Source organism: Phyllostomus discolor, chromosome 11 (genome assembly GCF_004126475.2).
Source record: "Phyllostomus discolor isolate MPI-MPIP mPhyDis1 chromosome 11, mPhyDis1.pri.v3, whole genome shotgun sequence".
In the NCBI taxonomy this organism is placed as follows: Eukaryota; Metazoa; Chordata; class Mammalia; order Chiroptera; family Phyllostomidae; genus Phyllostomus; species Phyllostomus discolor.
The window spans coordinates 94,091,696-94,109,752 of record NC_040913.2 but is presented as its reverse complement, the minus strand read 5'-3'; the positions used below and the strand labels follow the sequence as shown (position 1 = coordinate 94,109,752).

General features: G+C 58.8%; 1 protein-coding gene across 1 annotated transcript in view; it reads right to left on the bottom strand.

Annotated features, from left to right (window-relative positions):
* The window catches only part of LOC114508849 (CUB and sushi domain-containing protein 1), a 416,019-nt gene extending 398,388 nt beyond the window's left edge, over positions 1 to 17,631 (bottom strand). Inside the window, exons 1-6 of the mRNA XM_036011116.1 lie at positions 17,580 to 17,631; positions 15,401 to 15,595; positions 7,661 to 7,884; positions 6,359 to 6,472; positions 5,221 to 5,227; positions 4,751 to 4,958 (exon numbers count right to left, since the gene is read on the bottom strand). Of these exons, the coding sequence (XP_035867009.1) occupies positions 4,751 to 4,958; positions 5,221 to 5,227; positions 6,359 to 6,472; positions 7,661 to 7,884; positions 15,401 to 15,595; positions 17,580 to 17,631 (800 nt within the window). The remainder of the gene's footprint in view (positions 1 to 4,750; positions 4,959 to 5,220; positions 5,228 to 6,358; positions 6,473 to 7,660; positions 7,885 to 15,400; positions 15,596 to 17,579) is intronic.
* Between the last annotated feature and the right edge of the window lie 426 nt (positions 17,632 to 18,057).

The following is an 18,057-nucleotide window of genomic DNA, read 5'->3' as shown; positions in this document are numbered from 1 at the left end:
CGTCCCCCGCCCATCCCCCCCCGTCCCACTGAAGTGCTGTCGGTGCGGGGATGACCCTGCACCTTCCCACCGAGTGTTGGGGGGAGGTGCCGGGGGACAGCGGTGACCTGAACTGGCTATGTTTCCCCGCCTGCTGCGATTAAACGGGCCGACACTTCACACGGAGCCGCGGTCACACTGCCGGGGATGCTCCGGACCTGTGGTTTACGCCCCTTTCAGGAGCCTGCTGCCCCCCGGGGCTGTGCCGACGCCCCGAGCGAGCACAGCGCTGGGTGCGAGAAGGTTCTGCGAGTTTACGGCCAGCGACACCGAGAGGGGCTTCCAAGGGGCACCCCCCAGAGAGACCGGGCTGGACCCGGGCTCCCAGGCGCCTGCTGCTCCCCGGGGGCCGCTGACCCCGGCTGCCCCGAGGGACTCTGGGGCAACACTGAAGTGCACCAGAAAGGTCATCGTCCTGGTCTCGGGCCGACGCGGGGAAGCACCACCTGGGCACGATCACCGAGGGGGTGCGTCTGGACAGGCGAGGGCAGGGTCCCCTGCTGCCGAGGGCGCGGCCAAGGTGAGCCGCGGGACAAGGAGGAGGAGGATCTGGTCCCAACCGGCCCGGCGAGCCCCCACAGGTATCACGGCCGAGGACGTTTCCCGTGGCGGCGGCGGCGGCAGCGGGGGTGGGGGGGGAGATCACAGGCGCTCCTGGCCGGCTGGTGCCGCTGTCCACGCCCTCTGCCGTGGGGGCGTCACTCTGCGCATTGTCTTAGTTTAGCAGGAACCAGGCCGGGCAGGGTGGGGTTGCCTGCGCCCACGGGCCCGAACCCAGGTGCCGGGGGTCCGCTGTGTGTTAGGATGGGGACAAGGACGTGGTCAGTGTGGCCGGACCTCCGGTGCTGCCAGGAGAGGGGTGGGCAGAGGCGGGGGGGGGGGGGCTGGCGACAAGAGTCCCCAAACACACAGCGCCCAGGTGGGGTCCGTCCTCAGGCCCGAGGCTGAGTCACGGAAGGTTCTCCCAGACCCTGCGCCTGGCTCAGAGTGCGCCCGAGTCTAACGAGGCACAGGCTCCAGGCGCCTGCCCGTCCCCGTTTCCCGCCTTCTCCGCCCCCCACACAGCTCCTGTCCCGGGGGTGGGTGGGGGACACGCAAGAATGACTCCCATTGCCAGGGTCATGCAGTTGGAAGACACCGACGCCCCCGGAGTTGTCTCCTGCCCAGACTATGTGTTCTGACCCCCCTTGAACCTTCGAGTCTCAGTTTAGAAGCCCCAGTGGCTTCACGCTGAAACAAAACCAATTTCCTTTCTCCGTGCTGTTTCCAGAGCGATGGCGTCAGATGTCCCGCCTCCCAAGCGCTTTGGAAGGAAGGGTGCCTGGCGGGCTCCCCCGAGCACGGGGCTTTAACGGCGAGAAACATCGTGATTGCCAGAGCACGCTGCGTGGAGGGCCGGAGATTGAGGCCCCTGCCGGGGCCGGGGTCCGAGGGAGAGCCCGTGGGCGTCAGAGTTGTCAGAGTGGGGCCGGCGATGAAAACGCGCCTTCTCCGGTGTACACGCCCCCAGCTAGGTCTCACGTGCGAGCCCCCACACGCAGGTTTGGTACGCGGACAATTTGGGCGTCTGACATCACTCACCACATTTAGACCGCCCCGACTGTGACCATGGCAACCTCGCAGAAAACATAGCTGAGCTGGTAATTTCCCTCCACATTAAATAAAGATAGGGCTAATCCTGTTACGGTTCTTCGTAATTTTCCAAGTAACTTCTTTGTAGAGTGCCCTTGCTTGTTAGAGTCTGTCTTTTTAAAACACACTACCGTACTGGAAAATGACACACGTTTGCACGCCCGGGCTGCTCCCCGGCGTCCGCCTCGGTGGCGGGGGGCGGGGGGGGCAAGCCCGCGGGCCCTTGAGCCGCTCGGGGTTTGCCTTGGGGCTCAGGGGCGGCCGGTCCCTTAAACACACCAGCGTGGAGCAGGAAACAGTTCAAGACCGTTACTCCCCAGTGATGGCACAACAGCAGCCTCTGGAAGGCAAGCCACATCGTGCATGTGTGTGCACTTTAAGAAGGAACTTCAAACGATCCCGTGTTCTACGGTGAACACGCTCCTACACGTCTCAACAGTTACTTAGGAAACACTCCTCCTTCTCTGTCCTCCTCAGCCCCCGCTGACCACTCGCTGGGAGACCGGAGCTCCATCCACACGGGGCCTGTGGCCAGGTCGAGGTGTTTCTGGTTGCCGTTGCAGCGACACTAAATGCCACCCGGAAAGGCCCTGCCCTCCCCGGTGGCGTGTGGGTGCCGTGTGTGTGTGTGAGGTCACTGCACCGCTGGCTGTCCCCCTGCCCCGTGCCCCGTGGGGGGTCCTGCTCAAGGCTTCAGGGTCCACCGGCCGTGCCGAGACAGAGCCTACATACCAGCCTGACCAGGCGGTGGGCCCGGACCTGGGCCGTCCGCCCGGAGGACGGAGCCGAGGGAAAAGGAAGCGCAATTTGGAGTCCGAGACCTTGACCTTGAGCTTGGGCTCTGCCCCGTGCGTGCCCAGCTCCTTCACCAACAGCCACCCTCGGGGCTTCCGCGCACAGCTGGAGGGACCACGGACACCCTCGGGAGAACCGGGTTATGGACGCAGAACCATCGGTGGACGGTCACCGGGGAAAGCACGGTGGGCCAGGGGGCCGCCTGGGTCCTCGGCGCCCAGGGCGGTGCAAGTTCCTACCGAAAGTGCCCTAGCAACCACCCCGTGTTCCCAGTGTGCTCCCTAGCAACCGCCCCGTGTTCCCAGTTTGCTCCCAGAGCATCAGCCTCGGTGCAAACGCTGCGTCGATTCTGGAGAGCTGGGACCCTCTCGAGCCCGAATCCAGAGACGGAGAAGCCAGAGGGCAAGTTCTCCGGCTCCTGGGCTGGTTTCTCCGCATGACAACGACGCCCTCAGGGCCCACCCACATCCTGGACCCCGCGCTGGGCGCTGCAGACAGAGCCTGACTCTCGTTTCGCTCCCTCGGGACCCGTCCGCACGCACGTCCTGAGTCTGAGAGGAGGCCCTCGGGGCCACGCATCGGGGACCGTGCCCTGAGAGACGGGGCGCAGAGAGGGGAGGCCGGCAGAGGAGCCGCCGGGGGAGGAGGGCAGAACCAAGTCAAGACCACCCTCTCCTCCGCCTGTCCGTCCAGTGCGGGTGCCTCGAAGGCGCCCCTCCACTCTGGAGGGGCCCGCCAGGTGTGCGGCAGGGCCACCTGTCCCTGTGCATGTGGAGCTCGGTTTGCTGGGCCCCCGTTGCCCAGCCCGTCTCTGTGGGAGACCCTGGTGTGTCTTAAAGCGGAGAGAGTGCCACTTCTCTGAGTCTCTCACCGCAAGGGACAGATGCCTACCGAGCTAATTTAAAGTTCACCGAGGGCGGCCCCCTTTCTTAGGTACATAGCCGAGTGACTTGCCCAAGTTCACAAGGTTTGTTTGTGGTAGAGCTCGGAGCAGAGTCCTGCACACCCAGCGTTTGGCCAGAACCCGCGGCCTCTGGCGTTGCGCACAGTGGGGGTTTAAGGGTCAGAGTGCGCGACGGAGTCGGTGAGGGGGCCGGCTGGCTGTGTCCGCAGGGTCATTCCGGATGAGTCACCCGGGAAACAAAGGTCGTCGAGGCGCCGGTCTTTCCTCCCTGAGCGGAAGGAACGTTTAACACAAGCTCAGGGAGGCTGCTGCGAGGAGACAGTTCACCCATTAGCGGGCGCACTCTGCTTTGAGTCTCGTGTCCTGGGAAATGAGATACAGCTCAATTTCGGTAGCCGGCTTAAGACAGGCGGTCTCGTCTGTGACGCGCCTGAGGTCTGACACTGTGCCCTGTAGTCTTCGTACGGAAACGCAAACCGGAACCTGGGGACACAGCCACGGCCCTCATTCCACACTCTCCTCTCCCTGGCACGCGCGGCCACCCCCGTTCCGCCCGCATGTGGAACCCGTGCGTCCCGGTCCGCTGGCGGGGCTGCACCCCTGACGCAGGTCCCTGAGGCAGGCTTCGGCACGTGAAGAAATGAAACACTTCCAACAACCAAAGCAGCTGCACCTCCAACAAGTGCCTTAAATCAAGACACCCCTCAAGCCTTTGGCCAGCCACCTCGTCTTTGGATTCTCCACTCTCAGTGGCACTGGGAGACGCAGCGAAGGCTGCTCTTGCCGCCGACCCCAGGAGCCTGAACCCAGCGCGCCTGACCAGATCCGGGTGTCCTGACTCCCCTCCTTGCCTCCGAATGCCCACCAGAGAGCCCTGACGGGTGCTGACCACGTTGCCAGACCTCACGCATGTGTTGGGTGGTTTGCTGCAGCCCCCGAGTGGCTCCAGGACTCGGTGCGGCGTGTCCAGGGAGAACGAGAGCCATGTGGCCACACCGTGGCAGCGCAGTGGATCAATAACCAGTGAGCCCACAGCCTGAACATATTGGATCACCTTGTATTGGCTCTGGGCTAAATCCAACACTTACCTTGCTGAGCCGTCTTCTGGCGGCTTTGGAAGGGTCCAGAACTGGGGCACAGTCAGTTCCGGTGCCACACTCGGGGCACGGAGAGCCCCCCAGCCCCAAACGCCCGCACAAAGACAACTTAGGGACTCTGGAGTCAGTCTCGACGCGCATCGATGACCTTTCCGCCGCCAGCACAGCAGCGCGGCAGAGAGACGACCCGCAGGCCTGCCAACGGCCCCCCCCCCGCCCCCCAGGGAGGCACGTGGCCGCCCATCACTGTGTGGGGACGCGCATGGCCCGCCGCAGCACCTACCAGATGGAGGGCGCCTCGGTCCCGCTGATCTCCAGGAAGTCGTAGCCCTCCTCCAGCTGGAAGTCGGTGAAGACCAGGGCGATGGTGTCCCCCGGCTCGGCCAGGATGGTCCACGTGCAGTCGGCGTTGTTGTCGTACTCCGACGGGAAGTGGGGGCTGGAGATGCTGCTGCTGGTGCCCCGCAGGGTCCCCCCGCAGGCGCCCTCGGCTGCAGGGGACAGAGGAGAGGGGTCTCACACACGGGTGCGTCAACAGAGGGGCGCCCTTGAGCAGGGACAGGCAGTGCCGAGCTGGGAGCTTGGGTGTCCGCCGACCCGGGGGCCGGCCGTGCGGACCTGTTAACTGAGCTCTGTGGAACGGTGGACGGACGTCACCCAGCGACGCCGCGTTAGCCGCCCCACCTGAGTGCCACCCTGGGGACGAGCGCGCTGCGGCTGCCCCACCCCCGGGACTGTCTGACCGCCACACACCTGGCACCTGGAGGCAGGTGAACGGTCGTTCCAAGGATCGTCTCAGAACCCTGGGAGGTGGAGAGAACTCGGCAACGTTTTAGGATCCAAATGTACGTACGGTGCCATCGTGCCTCGATGCCCTGACACGTACATTTGAGAAAACGGTGCTCTTGAAAGGAATCGTCTTCATCTTTATTGTCTACAGAGTTTGGAATGTGTATTTGTCTTTGAACTTCAGATAATACCATAAGATGTTATGATAACACAGACACCTTGATTCACAAAAAGTTTCCAACGAGTTAATAGTTGCACGAAGACTTAAACTGGAATAGTTTGGGAAAGGACCAAGCATAAGTCAGTAAAGATGAAATAGATACGATACCAATAAGCACTGTAGTAAGTGGTGGAAGGAAGGGACAGAAAGAAGGAAAGAAGGAAGGAAGAAAGGAAAGGGAAAGGAAGAAATTATATTTATAGACATGTCTTAGAACATGTTATTTTACCAAAAAGCTCATCTACTCTCCATATGCCATTGGCTACATGTATAACATTTGGTAACAGATGCTGATACTTTTCCCCACCGTAACATGTGCCGATAAAGACAAATGGGAGGACACTGACCTCTCCTAAAGCAACTGCCAGGACCTCGATGAAGCCTGAGGTGTCATCAGTCACGGTGACATTTTCCGCTACGCCACCAGTTGTCAAGGGAGCAGTGTGAACACCGGAGACGCCCACAGCCTGGAGACCGTTGCTCAGAGCTCCACGTCCACCCCCCGCACACCCCACGGCACAGAGAAGCCGAGCCCCCGGGGGCCTTTCTGTAAGCCGCACCCCACATGCGGGCCTGTCACGCCAGCCTCCTGGCTGCCCCCACCCCCCAGGCACCGTCCCCTCCCTCCCGGATGCCTGCCCTGCCGTCCTGACCCGGTTTCCGCCCCCTCTACCCCCCGTAGTCTCTCCTCCAGGGCATCCTCTTCAAGTCCAAGTGCAGCGACGCTGCTTCTGGTCTTTAACCCCCCCGGGGTCTTCCCCTCCACTCAGGATGGAGGCACATGTCCACTTCACGGCCCACAGGCCCTACGGGATCTTCCCTGCTCACCTCTGACCTCCTCTGTGACCCTGCCCCCCACGCCACTGTCCGCTCCGCCCTCACCCTGCGCTCCGGTCTCAGGACCAGAGCCCCGGCCGTTTCCCTGGCCCGGGCCGTGCTCCGGATGCCCGAGTTCACCTCGCTTCTCAGCTCCTCCAGGGGCCACGGAATCCTGCTCTGGCCGAAGACCGGTGGCGTCGGTCGCCTAAAGCAGGCCGGCCCTGAGCCTCCTCCCAGCAGCCGGGCACTGCGGCTCTCTATCAGACATGGTCTCCTCAACGGAAGCTCCCCGAGCCGGTGCTGCAGGTGGCTGTGGCACATCTGACCGGTCCCCCCTCATCTCTCGGTCCATGTGCCTGGCTCCGTCCGTGAAGACATCACCTCCACGCCAGCTGGTGCTGCTCCTGTGTCGCCCACCCCCTTTGTGGCCTGCATACCCAGAACTCCCCGACGGGGATCACGGCGTGCGGACCACGCGTGGCCCGGTGTCTGGCTTGGTGAGCAGGGTCTCGCGGTTTGTTCAGGGTCCGTCTGTGGAGACCCCCGCTCCTCGGGGGTGCCCGCGGCAGCAGACGTGGGCGCCGTGCGGCTGGAAAGGCACGGAGCGTCCGCCGAGTAGCCCTGGGCAGGCACGTCCAGGGACCTTGCTGTCGAGCTGCTCTGACGCCTCCTCGGTCCCCGATAAACGCCTCCTTCCAGAACCAACGTGTGCGCACGGACACGCAGCAGACGCGTGCCCCGGACCCGAGGGATCGTGGGAGCAACTTGGGGGTGACGTTTTAGCACTGCCGACTTCTCACAAACTGAAAGGGGACGCACCCAAGCCGAGAGGAGCTGTGCTGAGACTCGGCGGCCCGGAGTCTGCGAGGCACACGGAGCACCCCGGCGAGTCCGTGCTTGGGCAACAGCCACACAGACGGGGACGACGCGGCACACGTGGAGACGCTGGCCGCAGCGCCGTGTGCCGGCGCAAACACTGGGACACTCAGGGCGTCGGATTAGGGGACAGGAACACTGTTGGTCTGTGTGAGTTTGAGGACAGGGAGGGTGAAGTGTTGTCGGCTGGAAGCAGATGGTGCAGGCGCAACACCCGGAACGCAGACAAACGAAGGGACGTCGCTCTCTGCTTTGGCCCCCGAGAGCGCCGCGGAGCTGGGGTCGGCCCTCGGCCTCTGTGCTCACGCCACGCCGGCCCGTCGGTGACTCGGGGTGAAGCGGGGACAGCCACATCTCCAGCGGACGTCTCGTTGTAGCGGCTCCCTTTTCCAGTCCGGCCAAGGTGTACGTCAGACTTGTTTACTGCGCAGCCTGCGAGAAACTACACTGTCACAGCTACTCCAGCGTGCTTTAGAGCCGGTTCCTCACACGAGGGTGGTCCCAGCGGGTGTCACTGTGCACGGCCAGGCCCTGGGGGGGCAACTCCCGGAGATCAGCTTGGCAGCGCCCCCTCTGCCACGTGGCCGGCGGGGCCACGGCTGTGCTCACGGCCACAGGGTTTACGGGCACCCCCACGTGGTGCGGCTTCTCCCCCTCCCCCTCCCCCTCCAGCGGCGCCGTCTCCCGGGCGCCCCCTTCCTCTCCTCCCGAGCCTGTAGTTAAAAACCTCCAAGCGACAGCTCATCAAGCATCAGTGACATGCTGTCACTTCCCGTCACGTTGCGCAAGGCTCGTCAATTAAAGAGATTTGCGGCCTCAGACAGCTGTCGCCGAGCCCTGAGCACCCGTGTTTTATTTGCGTGCTTTGTTGCAGATGACACCGAGACCGGCCGGTTCTTCATTCGGGGGCTCTCGGCCCCTCGCTGACTGTCACCAATTCTTCCAGGAACACGCGACTGCCTGGAAACGGACAGAACCAGCCAATCCTCTGAAAAAGTGCCGAACAGCTGCCGCCCCCCGTGTTCTGTGGAACTGTCACATACTAGGGTGGTGCATTCTAAACCACCAGGTGCGTCTGCCCCTTGGACGCAGGTGTTCACACAGGGGCCGGGTCGGAGCTCTGAGGGGCGCGAAGCAGCCCCTTCCGGGGGGCCCAGTGGGTGGGGCGTGGGAGACCCTTCCCCTCTCTTCTCCCAGGTGACTCAGTCTGTGGGGGTACAGCTGCAGCGTGTCGGTCGCCTTTCGCTGAAGCAGCCCTCCTTGGGCTCCGCGCTCCGTGGGGCTCAGTGTGCGGAGGGGGGGGTGGGTTTGTTGTTGGAAACCCATGAGGCCACCCTGTCGTCTGCCAAGCACCTGGAGGTGGCCCCACCCAGTGCTCGGTGGAAGCCGTCTGCGTCCACGGGAGAGGCTGCGACAGCCGCCCCTGCAGCCCGCTGCCCTCCCGGCACCTGACCGGCTTCCCCTGCCGTTCCACGGAGTCTCCGTACGGACACTGAGAACGAGACCTTCTCAGACATCTGCTGCTCCCGTGTGTGTGCGGCTGTGCCGGCGGGGTGCCCACCCCGCAGCCCACGGGCCGCCCGGGCCCAGGACGGCTGGGAATGCGGCCCGACACAAAATCGTCAGTTCGCTTAAAACCTTGCTTTTGCTCATCAGTTTTTGTTAGTGTTTGTGTATTTAAGGTGTGGCCCAAGGCAACTGTTCTTCTTCCGGTGTGGTCCAGAGACGCCAAAAGGTTGGATGCCCCTGGTGTACACACACACACACACACACACACACACGTGTGTATGTGCTGTACAGGCAATATATGCACACATATGCACACGTGTGCATCTTGTGTGTGTGTGTGTGTGTGTGTGTGTGGAGAGAGTGAGCAAGAGGCTACACACCGGTGTTTGAGCGGCAGTCACACCCTAACCAAGGAGCGAGCGCCCCGGCCGGAGAAGCACAGCGGCCCCATGGCGTCACCCCGAGTCACCGCGGCTGCGAGGGGCTCCCCCGAACTCTGAGAGGCCCGGAGACTGTGGCCCTGCGCTCCCAGGGAGGACAGCGGCTGCAGGCGGAGCCCGGCCGCGGGGCAGACACTGTTGTCACAGCCACCGAGTGTCCGTGTGCTGTGCTGCTCTCCAGCGTCACGAGCAGCCCTCGGGCATGTGCAGAAGGACTGAACTGAGATTGCAGAATAAAACATGAACGTTAACGGCTTCAGTGACACAGGGTTCTGTTGCGGCTGAGGACGCAGGAGGGGGAGGGGTTAGGGGCCGTCCTGGAAGAGCGAGGGCAACGCAGGGGACGTCAGACGTGGCGGGAGGCAAGGGGTGGCTCAGGGAATGACAGAAACAGGGCCCGGAGGTCAAGTGTGCCATTTACACTTATAAAGATGACACCCACAGAAATCTAAGTGCAACCGGGAGAAGCAAGACATGGTGAAGCGGAGTGATATCCGGACATTAAAACTCATGGACAGATGCCAACTTAAAAAATCCAAAGTTGGGAAAGAAGGAAAGAAGAGCATGAACAGGTTTGCAATACTAAGGACAACACCCCCCCCCCTCCGGAAAAGGTTAAACGGCGCCGAAATGTCTGTCACACAACGGTGTGGGCGCTTCGGTGGGACCCCCCGTGTCGATTCAGCTTTGTGACACGCTTTAATCCCGTGCACGTGCTGTGTGGATTAATCCCATTCACGTGCCGTGCAGATTAATCCCGTGCATGTGCCGTGTAGATTAATCCCATGCACGTGCCATGTAGATTAATCCCATGCACGTGCCGTGCAGATGAATCCTCTGCACGTGCCGTGCAGATTAATCCTGTGCACATGCCATGCAGATTAAGTGGATTTCAGTGGAAGCAGGAGGATGCGGTTGAGCGTGCAGCAGCCTCATCATGCCGCCTGCGCCCCGAGTTTGCGGGCTGTCAGGAATGTCTATTCAGTCTGTCCCTCATCACGAGGGTGCCACTGCCTCCCCTGCACACGTGTCACGGGGGTCCGAGGTGCAAGCAGGGCTGTGCATTTATGGCTTCGGTGTGTTTACACAGCGATGCCACGTACGCGTGGTTTTTGACACCCTCCCGTGGGAGTTCCCACGAGTCACGCGCCCGTGTTAGTCCAGGCCATGGCGTGGAGTGCGGAACATGTAGAGATGCTGTTTAGGGCAGCGTGTGGTCGGGCACGCCCAGGATGCCGGGGTCTCAGCTCTGCCAGCGCCGCTAAGGACTGTTTCTGAGGCCTCGTTTGCAAGTACGAGTGAGTCCTCCGCCGTGGAAGAAGCCGGGGCCACGGGAAAGTGGGGTTCAGGGAGGAGGGCGCGGGTCTCCAGCTGGCGTGGACTCGCACGCACCAAGAGCTGGCTTCTTCCCGGCACGCGTGTCTCCTGCAGCGTCCGGTCACCCCCCAGGCGCCGCCTTCCCAGGCCTGGGGTCGGCTCCCGTCCCGAACAACCGTGCGGTCCCTGAGTGGTCACGCAGGTAGAACACGGCGGCGGCCGGGGGACCACACTCAGACTGACAAAAACCGGATCCAGGGCTGGAGAGTCGGAGGGAAACGGTCTCGGAAGGCAGGCGATGGACGAGAAATGTCCCCGCCTCGTGGGCCGACATCAGGAAGGGCGATCTCTTTGGGCCGATAGGAGGTGTCTTTTAGAGGCGTGTTTTCCTGCCACAGATCCTTCCCTCCTTCCTCCCCTCCTCCTTGTCTGCAGGCCCTGAGACAGGGGTCCACCCTTCGCGGTTTGCACCCAACGAGAACTCCCCTCTTTTGGACTTGATCCCCGATGGCCCTGCAGCCTCCTGGAGCTCAAGGTGGCTTGTGCAAGATCCCGGCCTCCAGCCTCACGGTCTGTGCGATGCCATAGTAAAGTCGGGGGACACAGGGCGAAGGAGGAAGGCACTCCTCCTCGGGCCTCCAGCCCGGCCCGAGAGCACCTGTCCCTGAGCCTGCCCAGCACCCTCTTCCCCTTCCGTCTCTCTCCCCGAAGCCCTCGCTGTCCCTGCAGGCACAGACACAGTGAATCCGTGCGGAGGCTGCGGGGACCACAGGGCCGGTCCATGACGACGAAGGAGAACTCAGGAGGGTGTGGACGCGGAGGTGAAAATGCAAGGATAAGTGAAGGAGAGGAAGGTATTGTGCTTCCAGAACAGAATCGAATGCTCATCCTTGCCCGAGGTCCCTCCGAAGCTGGCCTCCGATTTACAGAAACTTGTGTTAAATAGCGCCGGCTGCCCTGCCGAGTTCTTACGTGTTGATTGCACTGAACATAAAATTACATCGTGTTTCTTTGAAGGGCATCGCGACCCCAGAAACGATGCACACACCTCAGCTCACCCTGCAGGCTAACGCCGCCCTCGGGTCAGGTGTAAATTGTTCAGCCCCAGCAAAACACCGTCGTCGTCGTGAGGAGGGAGGGGGTGGTGTTCCTGTCGGGGATGCCACTGAGAAGAAACCTCGTGTGATTTCTGGACCTGAGGCACTGGCTCGTGGGAGAACAGGAAATACACTCATTTCGTTTTTGTAAAACATCTAAGCCTATATTGCTGAAATCCATTTATGTCTCCCGTAAGCATGCCACATCTGTGCATTTACAAAAACCAGACCAGTGGTTTTTTTCTTTACGACCCAGCTACCCAAATCAGGGAGTAACAATGGTGCAGCTTTCGACTTAGTTCTGTGAAATAATTACGTCTAACGTCATGTCCTTTGTAATCTAGCCCGAGCATCGGATAAAGCAATATTTAAGCATAAGTGTCATAAGCTGTCATAGAGAAGAAAAAAGATCAGGCCCAAAGCATCTTGATACAGTTGAGATTCAATAAATCGGTGACAGAATAGGAATGATGGGGGCCGTAGTGTTATCCATACTTTGGCTCTATAAGGTTTGTAACAGTGGGATGAGGAAAGGTTGGCCCGTGAAGGAGAAAACTCCCGGGGAAGTCCGAGCAGAAAGAAGAGAAGCTGTGGTAGCCCTGGCCGGCAGCTCAGCTGGTGGGAGCGCCATCCCGATGCACCAGGGTCGCCAGTTCGATCCCCGGCCAGGGCTCACACGGGAGTCACCCAATGATGCGTCCGTAAGTGGAAGGACAAATTAATGTCTCTTTCTGTCTCTTTGTCTGTCTCTCCATTCCTCTCTCTCTGCATTGCCTCCCTCTAACAACAATAAATAATTATTAGAAAAAAAGAGTTAAAAAGGAGGAAGCTGTCCTGCTTGCTGTCGATGTTTATTTTTGCATTTTCAAGTTTTTGACTGGTGATCTGACGCCCCACGCCCACTGCGTCTCCGTTTCCGGATGGGCGGGGGGCGGGGGGCGGTAGGGACACCTGCAGGTTAGGCCCCATGTCACACGGAGAGGCATCCGGGGCACGGGAATGACGTTTCCATGATGGCGTGTTGTCTCCTGCCGGGCTACCCACTGCTACGGGCAGCTCTGAGACATGAAGGTAAAATCTAAAGTAGCAACGACATGAACGATTCAAACCGAAGGGCCCTCTTGTTAAAGATAACATGTGAAAAAGGGCCGCCAGGGTAAGGAAGGACTGAATTCGGAGTTCGGAGTGAAAGCGACAGACGCGTAGGATCTGTGGCTCGAAGGGGAAAGGTCCACAGTGCTAACAGGACGAGTGGGCGGGAGTGGGCAGGCGGGCGCCGCGGTGCGCTGGGGAGGGCTCTCAGGGACCAGCAGACCACAGGCACTCCTCCCGGGCGGTGTTTGCGCACGTCTGCGGCGGCGACACCTGCCCGCAGAAGGGACTCGGGACGCAGGGATGGGAGGGGGGCAGGGATATCGGCGAAGCCAGCACAGGTGAGCTCCGGTGCAGCTGGGCGGGTGGAAGCAGAACGCCTGCCAGGGCCGCCGACAGAGGAACGGCCGTCCAGCGGACCACCACGGGGCGCGTGCGGGGCCACGGGGACGTGCGTGCACTGAATTCTCGGTGAGTCGCTGGTGTCCTCTGCTGGAGAGAGGAGGGGTCCTGATGAAGGTGTGGGGGGCACAATGAACCGGGAGTGGGGCGTGGCGGGTGGGGGAGCTGAGGGTCCCGGCGTGGAGCTCAGGTAACCCGCCCAAGGGAGGTGTGGGGGGAGGAAACAAGTAACCGAATGGAACACGGGGGTGGGGGTGGGCGTGAGGCAGGGGGGAAGGAGAAGTCACACGTGGGCAGCAGTGGCGAGCGGAGCTGAGGTAACTAACTGCCGTGCCTCTCCAGAGGGGCTGGGACCGCCGTGGAAACGGTGGCGGGGATAGGGAAGGCAGGGGCACGCAGGGCCTGCCCGTGGCGGTGACCTTAAATAGGATCGATTCGTTGAAGGAATCTATGGAAAGACACGGGAAGTGGGACGGAAGTGTGGATTTTGGAACACTTTTCCCTACTAGGTATCTGGAAAACAAGTAATAGCAGAAAGGGAGAAAAGAAAGAGAGAGATGTAACAGGCCCTGGAACACGCACAGGAAATGAGCACTTCGGGCAGGTAAAGGACGTGGGGGCAGATGACAGGCACAGCAGGAATCCCTCCAGGACGCGGGACTTCCCTGAACACGGTCGGTGCGGGCTCTGACGACCGCCGGCTGGAACCGCGGGAGCACGTCCCATGTCCCAGCTCATCCCCAGACTCCTCCCTCCCTCGTACAGGGACTCCCGGACACGGCACCTACGCGTGAGGACTGAGTGTGTCCAAGTCACGCCTGGCCCACGATAAGTCATCAGTGCGTGCTGGCCAGCAGCGGTGGGAGTCAGTGGTGACACGCCGTTCCTGAAATAGTCACCTTCAAGGTGACCCCCTGAGGCTGCACCGTTTAACATGGGAAACCAGAAGCGTGTCCCTCAAACAGCACGGGCCGACGCAGGAACATGCCGATGAGAATCGCCCACTGACACGTGGTCACTCCCAGTAAGGCTGCGCGTGTGTCTGGTCACGAGCGTGGACTAAAGTCCGGTGCGGAGAAGGGTCCGTCCCGGCGCTCTGCCCGCCCTCTGCCTGCTCCCCCGGCGTGAAGCTGTGTGAGCTCTGTGTAAACAGTGGACCCCACTCCCTTCCCACGTGCGTCCTTGGTGGCAATCTCCCTTCGTGAAGGCGTCTTCCATGTTCCCCTCGCTGTGCGTTTTTACAGATTCCCTGTGGTTTCATTTGTTTATTTTTTCTTTTGTTTCCCCCGCCCACGGAGATGCATCAGAAAAAACACTGCTAGGAGACACGTCTGAGGTTTAACTGCTTACATTTTCTTCTGGGAGTTTTACGGTTTCGAGTCTCCCGTTCTACTCTGTAATCCATGTTGAGTGTGTTCTCGTGTGTGGTGTAGGAAGGCGGTCCAGCAGGGGACTGCTCTGTAGAGCACGTGACTGTCTAACCATGTGGTTGCACATCTGAGGCTAACACAGATAATACAGACTACACACTGCAATTAAAAAATAAAAAGATGCAGGAAAAGTCAGGCGTGAATTTGAATCTTCACCCACTCTACCTCTGTAAACTTTATGTATATAAAAATGTGTTTATCTGTTAAAAAGTGTCAATAATTATTGTTTCAATGGGTTGTAAGAATTCAATAATGTGATTCAAGTAAAGTGCTTAGCACATTTACAGGTACTACACGAAGACCTTAATAAATGTTAGCGATGCTTTCATTTTTGAAACTGTAAGATGAATTTTTCTTAATAAATTCAAAATCTAAGACCAAAGCAAGCTGTTTCTTAGAGTGTTTTGATCAGTAAAGTTAACATTACAGAAAAGGCTGAAACGCAGGGGGCGCTGGGAGCAGTCATTCCAACCTTATCCCAACGCAGACGCTGAGCACTTCACGTAACAGCACGTTCCTTCCCGACTGCTTTGTTTCAGAAGGCTAAGAGCATTGAGAAAGCCCTTAAAACATGAATTTTAATTATCGGGGTATTTGTCATTGTTAATGAGAAAAAGAAGAACAGCAACGATGAAATCAAGACGGACATAAAGGCGTATATTAAAACGTAGATGAGTTCGACGAGAGGCGATACATGGTGCAGCGGGTCACGGAGTCTGAGGACTAGGACAGAGGGAGACAGGTTTGGCTACTTAAGGACCGTATCTACACTTATTCCGCTGGTGGCACGGAGTGCGCCCTTTGGGAACAGGATGAGCTGGTCTGGGAAGACCCAGCGGGATGGCCCCTGTGTCACCACTGGGAAACTCGAGAGGTCAGCTCCAGAGCCAGGCACCTGGAGCAGGTGTGCGGTCCCGGGGAGTCCCCCCGCGCAGCGCCTACCTCTGCAGAACGGGGCCGGGAAGTCCCAGGACGCGCCGTTCCCCGGGCTCACGATGCAGGTCAGGATGGCGTGCCCTTCCAAGACGTAGCCGGACAGACAGCTGTACCGGATTTTGTCTCCGATGTTGAACCTTGTCCCGTGGAGGACTCCTTTCAGAATTTCCCCAGGGTTCCCGCAGGTGTGGCTCGGCAGCACTGCGGGGGGAAGAAGAAAAGAAGGAGAAGATAAAGGACGGTTTTCTGTCAACAGCACTCCATGGCACCGCCCATGCCCCGCCTGTGAGGTAGTAAAACTAGTGAGTGCAGCACAGGAGCGGTTTAATGCAGCCTACAAATTGAACAGAGAAATGTGTTCGTGTTTTACACCAGCAATTCAGTACTTTGGTAAAAACATTTTTAAAGTATAAATGACGCATTCTGATGAGAGGGAAAAACACCGTTCTGCATAGATTCAGTGCCCCAGTGCAGGTTCCTTTCCTGGTGGCGAGAGTCTGCGGCCCGTGCACCCAGCGCCCTGTAACGTAGGTGACCCGAACAGGCGAGAAGCATCCATGGGCATGCACGCTGCATCGGCTCCGGACCGGCACAGCCTGGTGCTCACCACCAACCAGTGCGTCATCAAGGGTGTTGGATGGACAAATAGCAGGAAGAGTCGATGAAGGACCATTCACTCATCTATCAGCTTTCAATAAAAGTGCCCCCCCCCATTATATCTGTAGGGTTCTGTGTGAGTCTAGTGTCCGATTCACAACTGAGTTCCAACCACCAGGGTTAACCACCAGACACTGCATTCACCTGCATTCTGGGGAGACGGCCGTGCATCCTGCCCTTCCTCACGGCCTCACGTGTCGTGCTGCTGTGATTGATTCTCTGCCTACGTCAACGGCCTTGAAACCTAATCGACACACCATCCCCACTCAGAAAACATGATTTCCAACCTAATGGATGCGCGAAGGTGATAAAGAGAGAGGTGATGACCCATTGCCCCCACGTTCCTGGTTCAAATCCAGCCTGTCCCCAGTACATCAGCTGCGATCACATAGCATTCAAACAAACGAAGGATCCCACCATTTAGAAAAGGAGTGACTTCCAAACACAGAAGTATTTCCAAGTGAATAACACTAAATTATTTTTTACCCAAACCCAATTGTTCACACGGGTACCGAGTGTAGCTGGATATATACGCATAATATGGTGAAATTTGTTTTGTTTGTTTACAAGCTGAGGAAGGGACAAACCTTTCCCAGTGGAACGAGAGGGAAGCGCAGCACTCCTGAAATTATTTTATTATGCCATTAATTACGAACAAAGCCAGCTCTGTAGAAACCCAGAGAACAAAACCGTGCTACCGGTGAGACGCTGAATGTCACTGACACATCGACAAAATCACCATTTACGTAGCCAAAGTGTGTTCGGTTCTGTTTTTTAAAAAAATGATGTCCGAACATAGTCAACAAAAACCTGTTTGAGATGCAGTAGAAAACAGTTAAGTTTGGTTTACAATCATCCTTTCTTCTTTTATAAAAGGAGTCCTTTGTTCAACCCCATGTTCATAATTTCTAAGTCAAGAAGTCTTATAAAAATGTCGTGCATGGACATTTTAAGTGTTTTCACCTTTAACTGCCAGTGATTTCCCCAGTAGAGAGAGTTCCAGCTCTGCCTGGGGACCAGCTGCTTCTCGGGCTCAGCCAGAGCTTCGGGTCTCTGGTCCGAGGTGCGCGGCGGCTGCTGCCTTCCCATCGTGAGCCGGAGAGTGGAGAGAGGCTGGCGGGGCGGCGGGGCGGCGGGGCAGCTGGGGTGGGGGGCAGACGCATGAGGCTGGAGCCCATTGGTGCTTGTCTCCCTTGTCTGGGAGCACGTGGAATGAACAGACCCTCCCCTTTTGTAAGGGCCTGTGTTCCTTTTCCTGAGCTGTTCGTAATACTTCTTACCTGGAAGCCCACCTCACTCTACTCTGTGTCCAGAGGAGTTCCCCACAGACGAGCGTTCTCAGTACACGTCTGTGAACTATCTCACAGCCTGCTCTTGGTGATCACGGCAAGGACTTGCCTTCGTAACGGCATAACCAAAGGAGCGATCTGGGGACCGAGTGAAGCCTGCAGCACCTTCCTATCCATTTTCCGATTGAAAATGGAAAAAATGGCTTTTAAAAAATTATCTGTCTTTAGTGCAGGCTGACCTGCAGAAAGCTCCTCACAGAAAAACCACGAGATACGACACAGATCACGCATTACCGGCAGTACGTGGACCAGCATCTCACTGTGTCATCTTCGGCCTGTTTAATACGCTTAAAAAAGTGCGAAGGATAGACAATTAGTAAAATCTAACTATGCGGCAGTATTGCCAGGAAGTGGTAAATTGCACTGACTTCCAAACTTCTGAGAAGAAAATGTCATTTCTGAAAACAAGGGTCCCCCTGAGTAGGACAAGCCTTTTGGGGGGGGGGGGCGGGAATCCATGTCTTAAAACTCCGAACAGAGTCGCCTGCCGTGTTTGGGAACACAGACCACTGGGAAATGCAGAAAGCAGCATGACCCTGCCATCCTGTGCCATGAAGCCAGGAGGGCCGTCCTGAGCAGGAAACGCGGCGGAGTTTAAAACCGATGGTGCCAACGAGCAACCAGCGAGGGCTGGGGAGTCCGCCTGGGCTGTGGCTA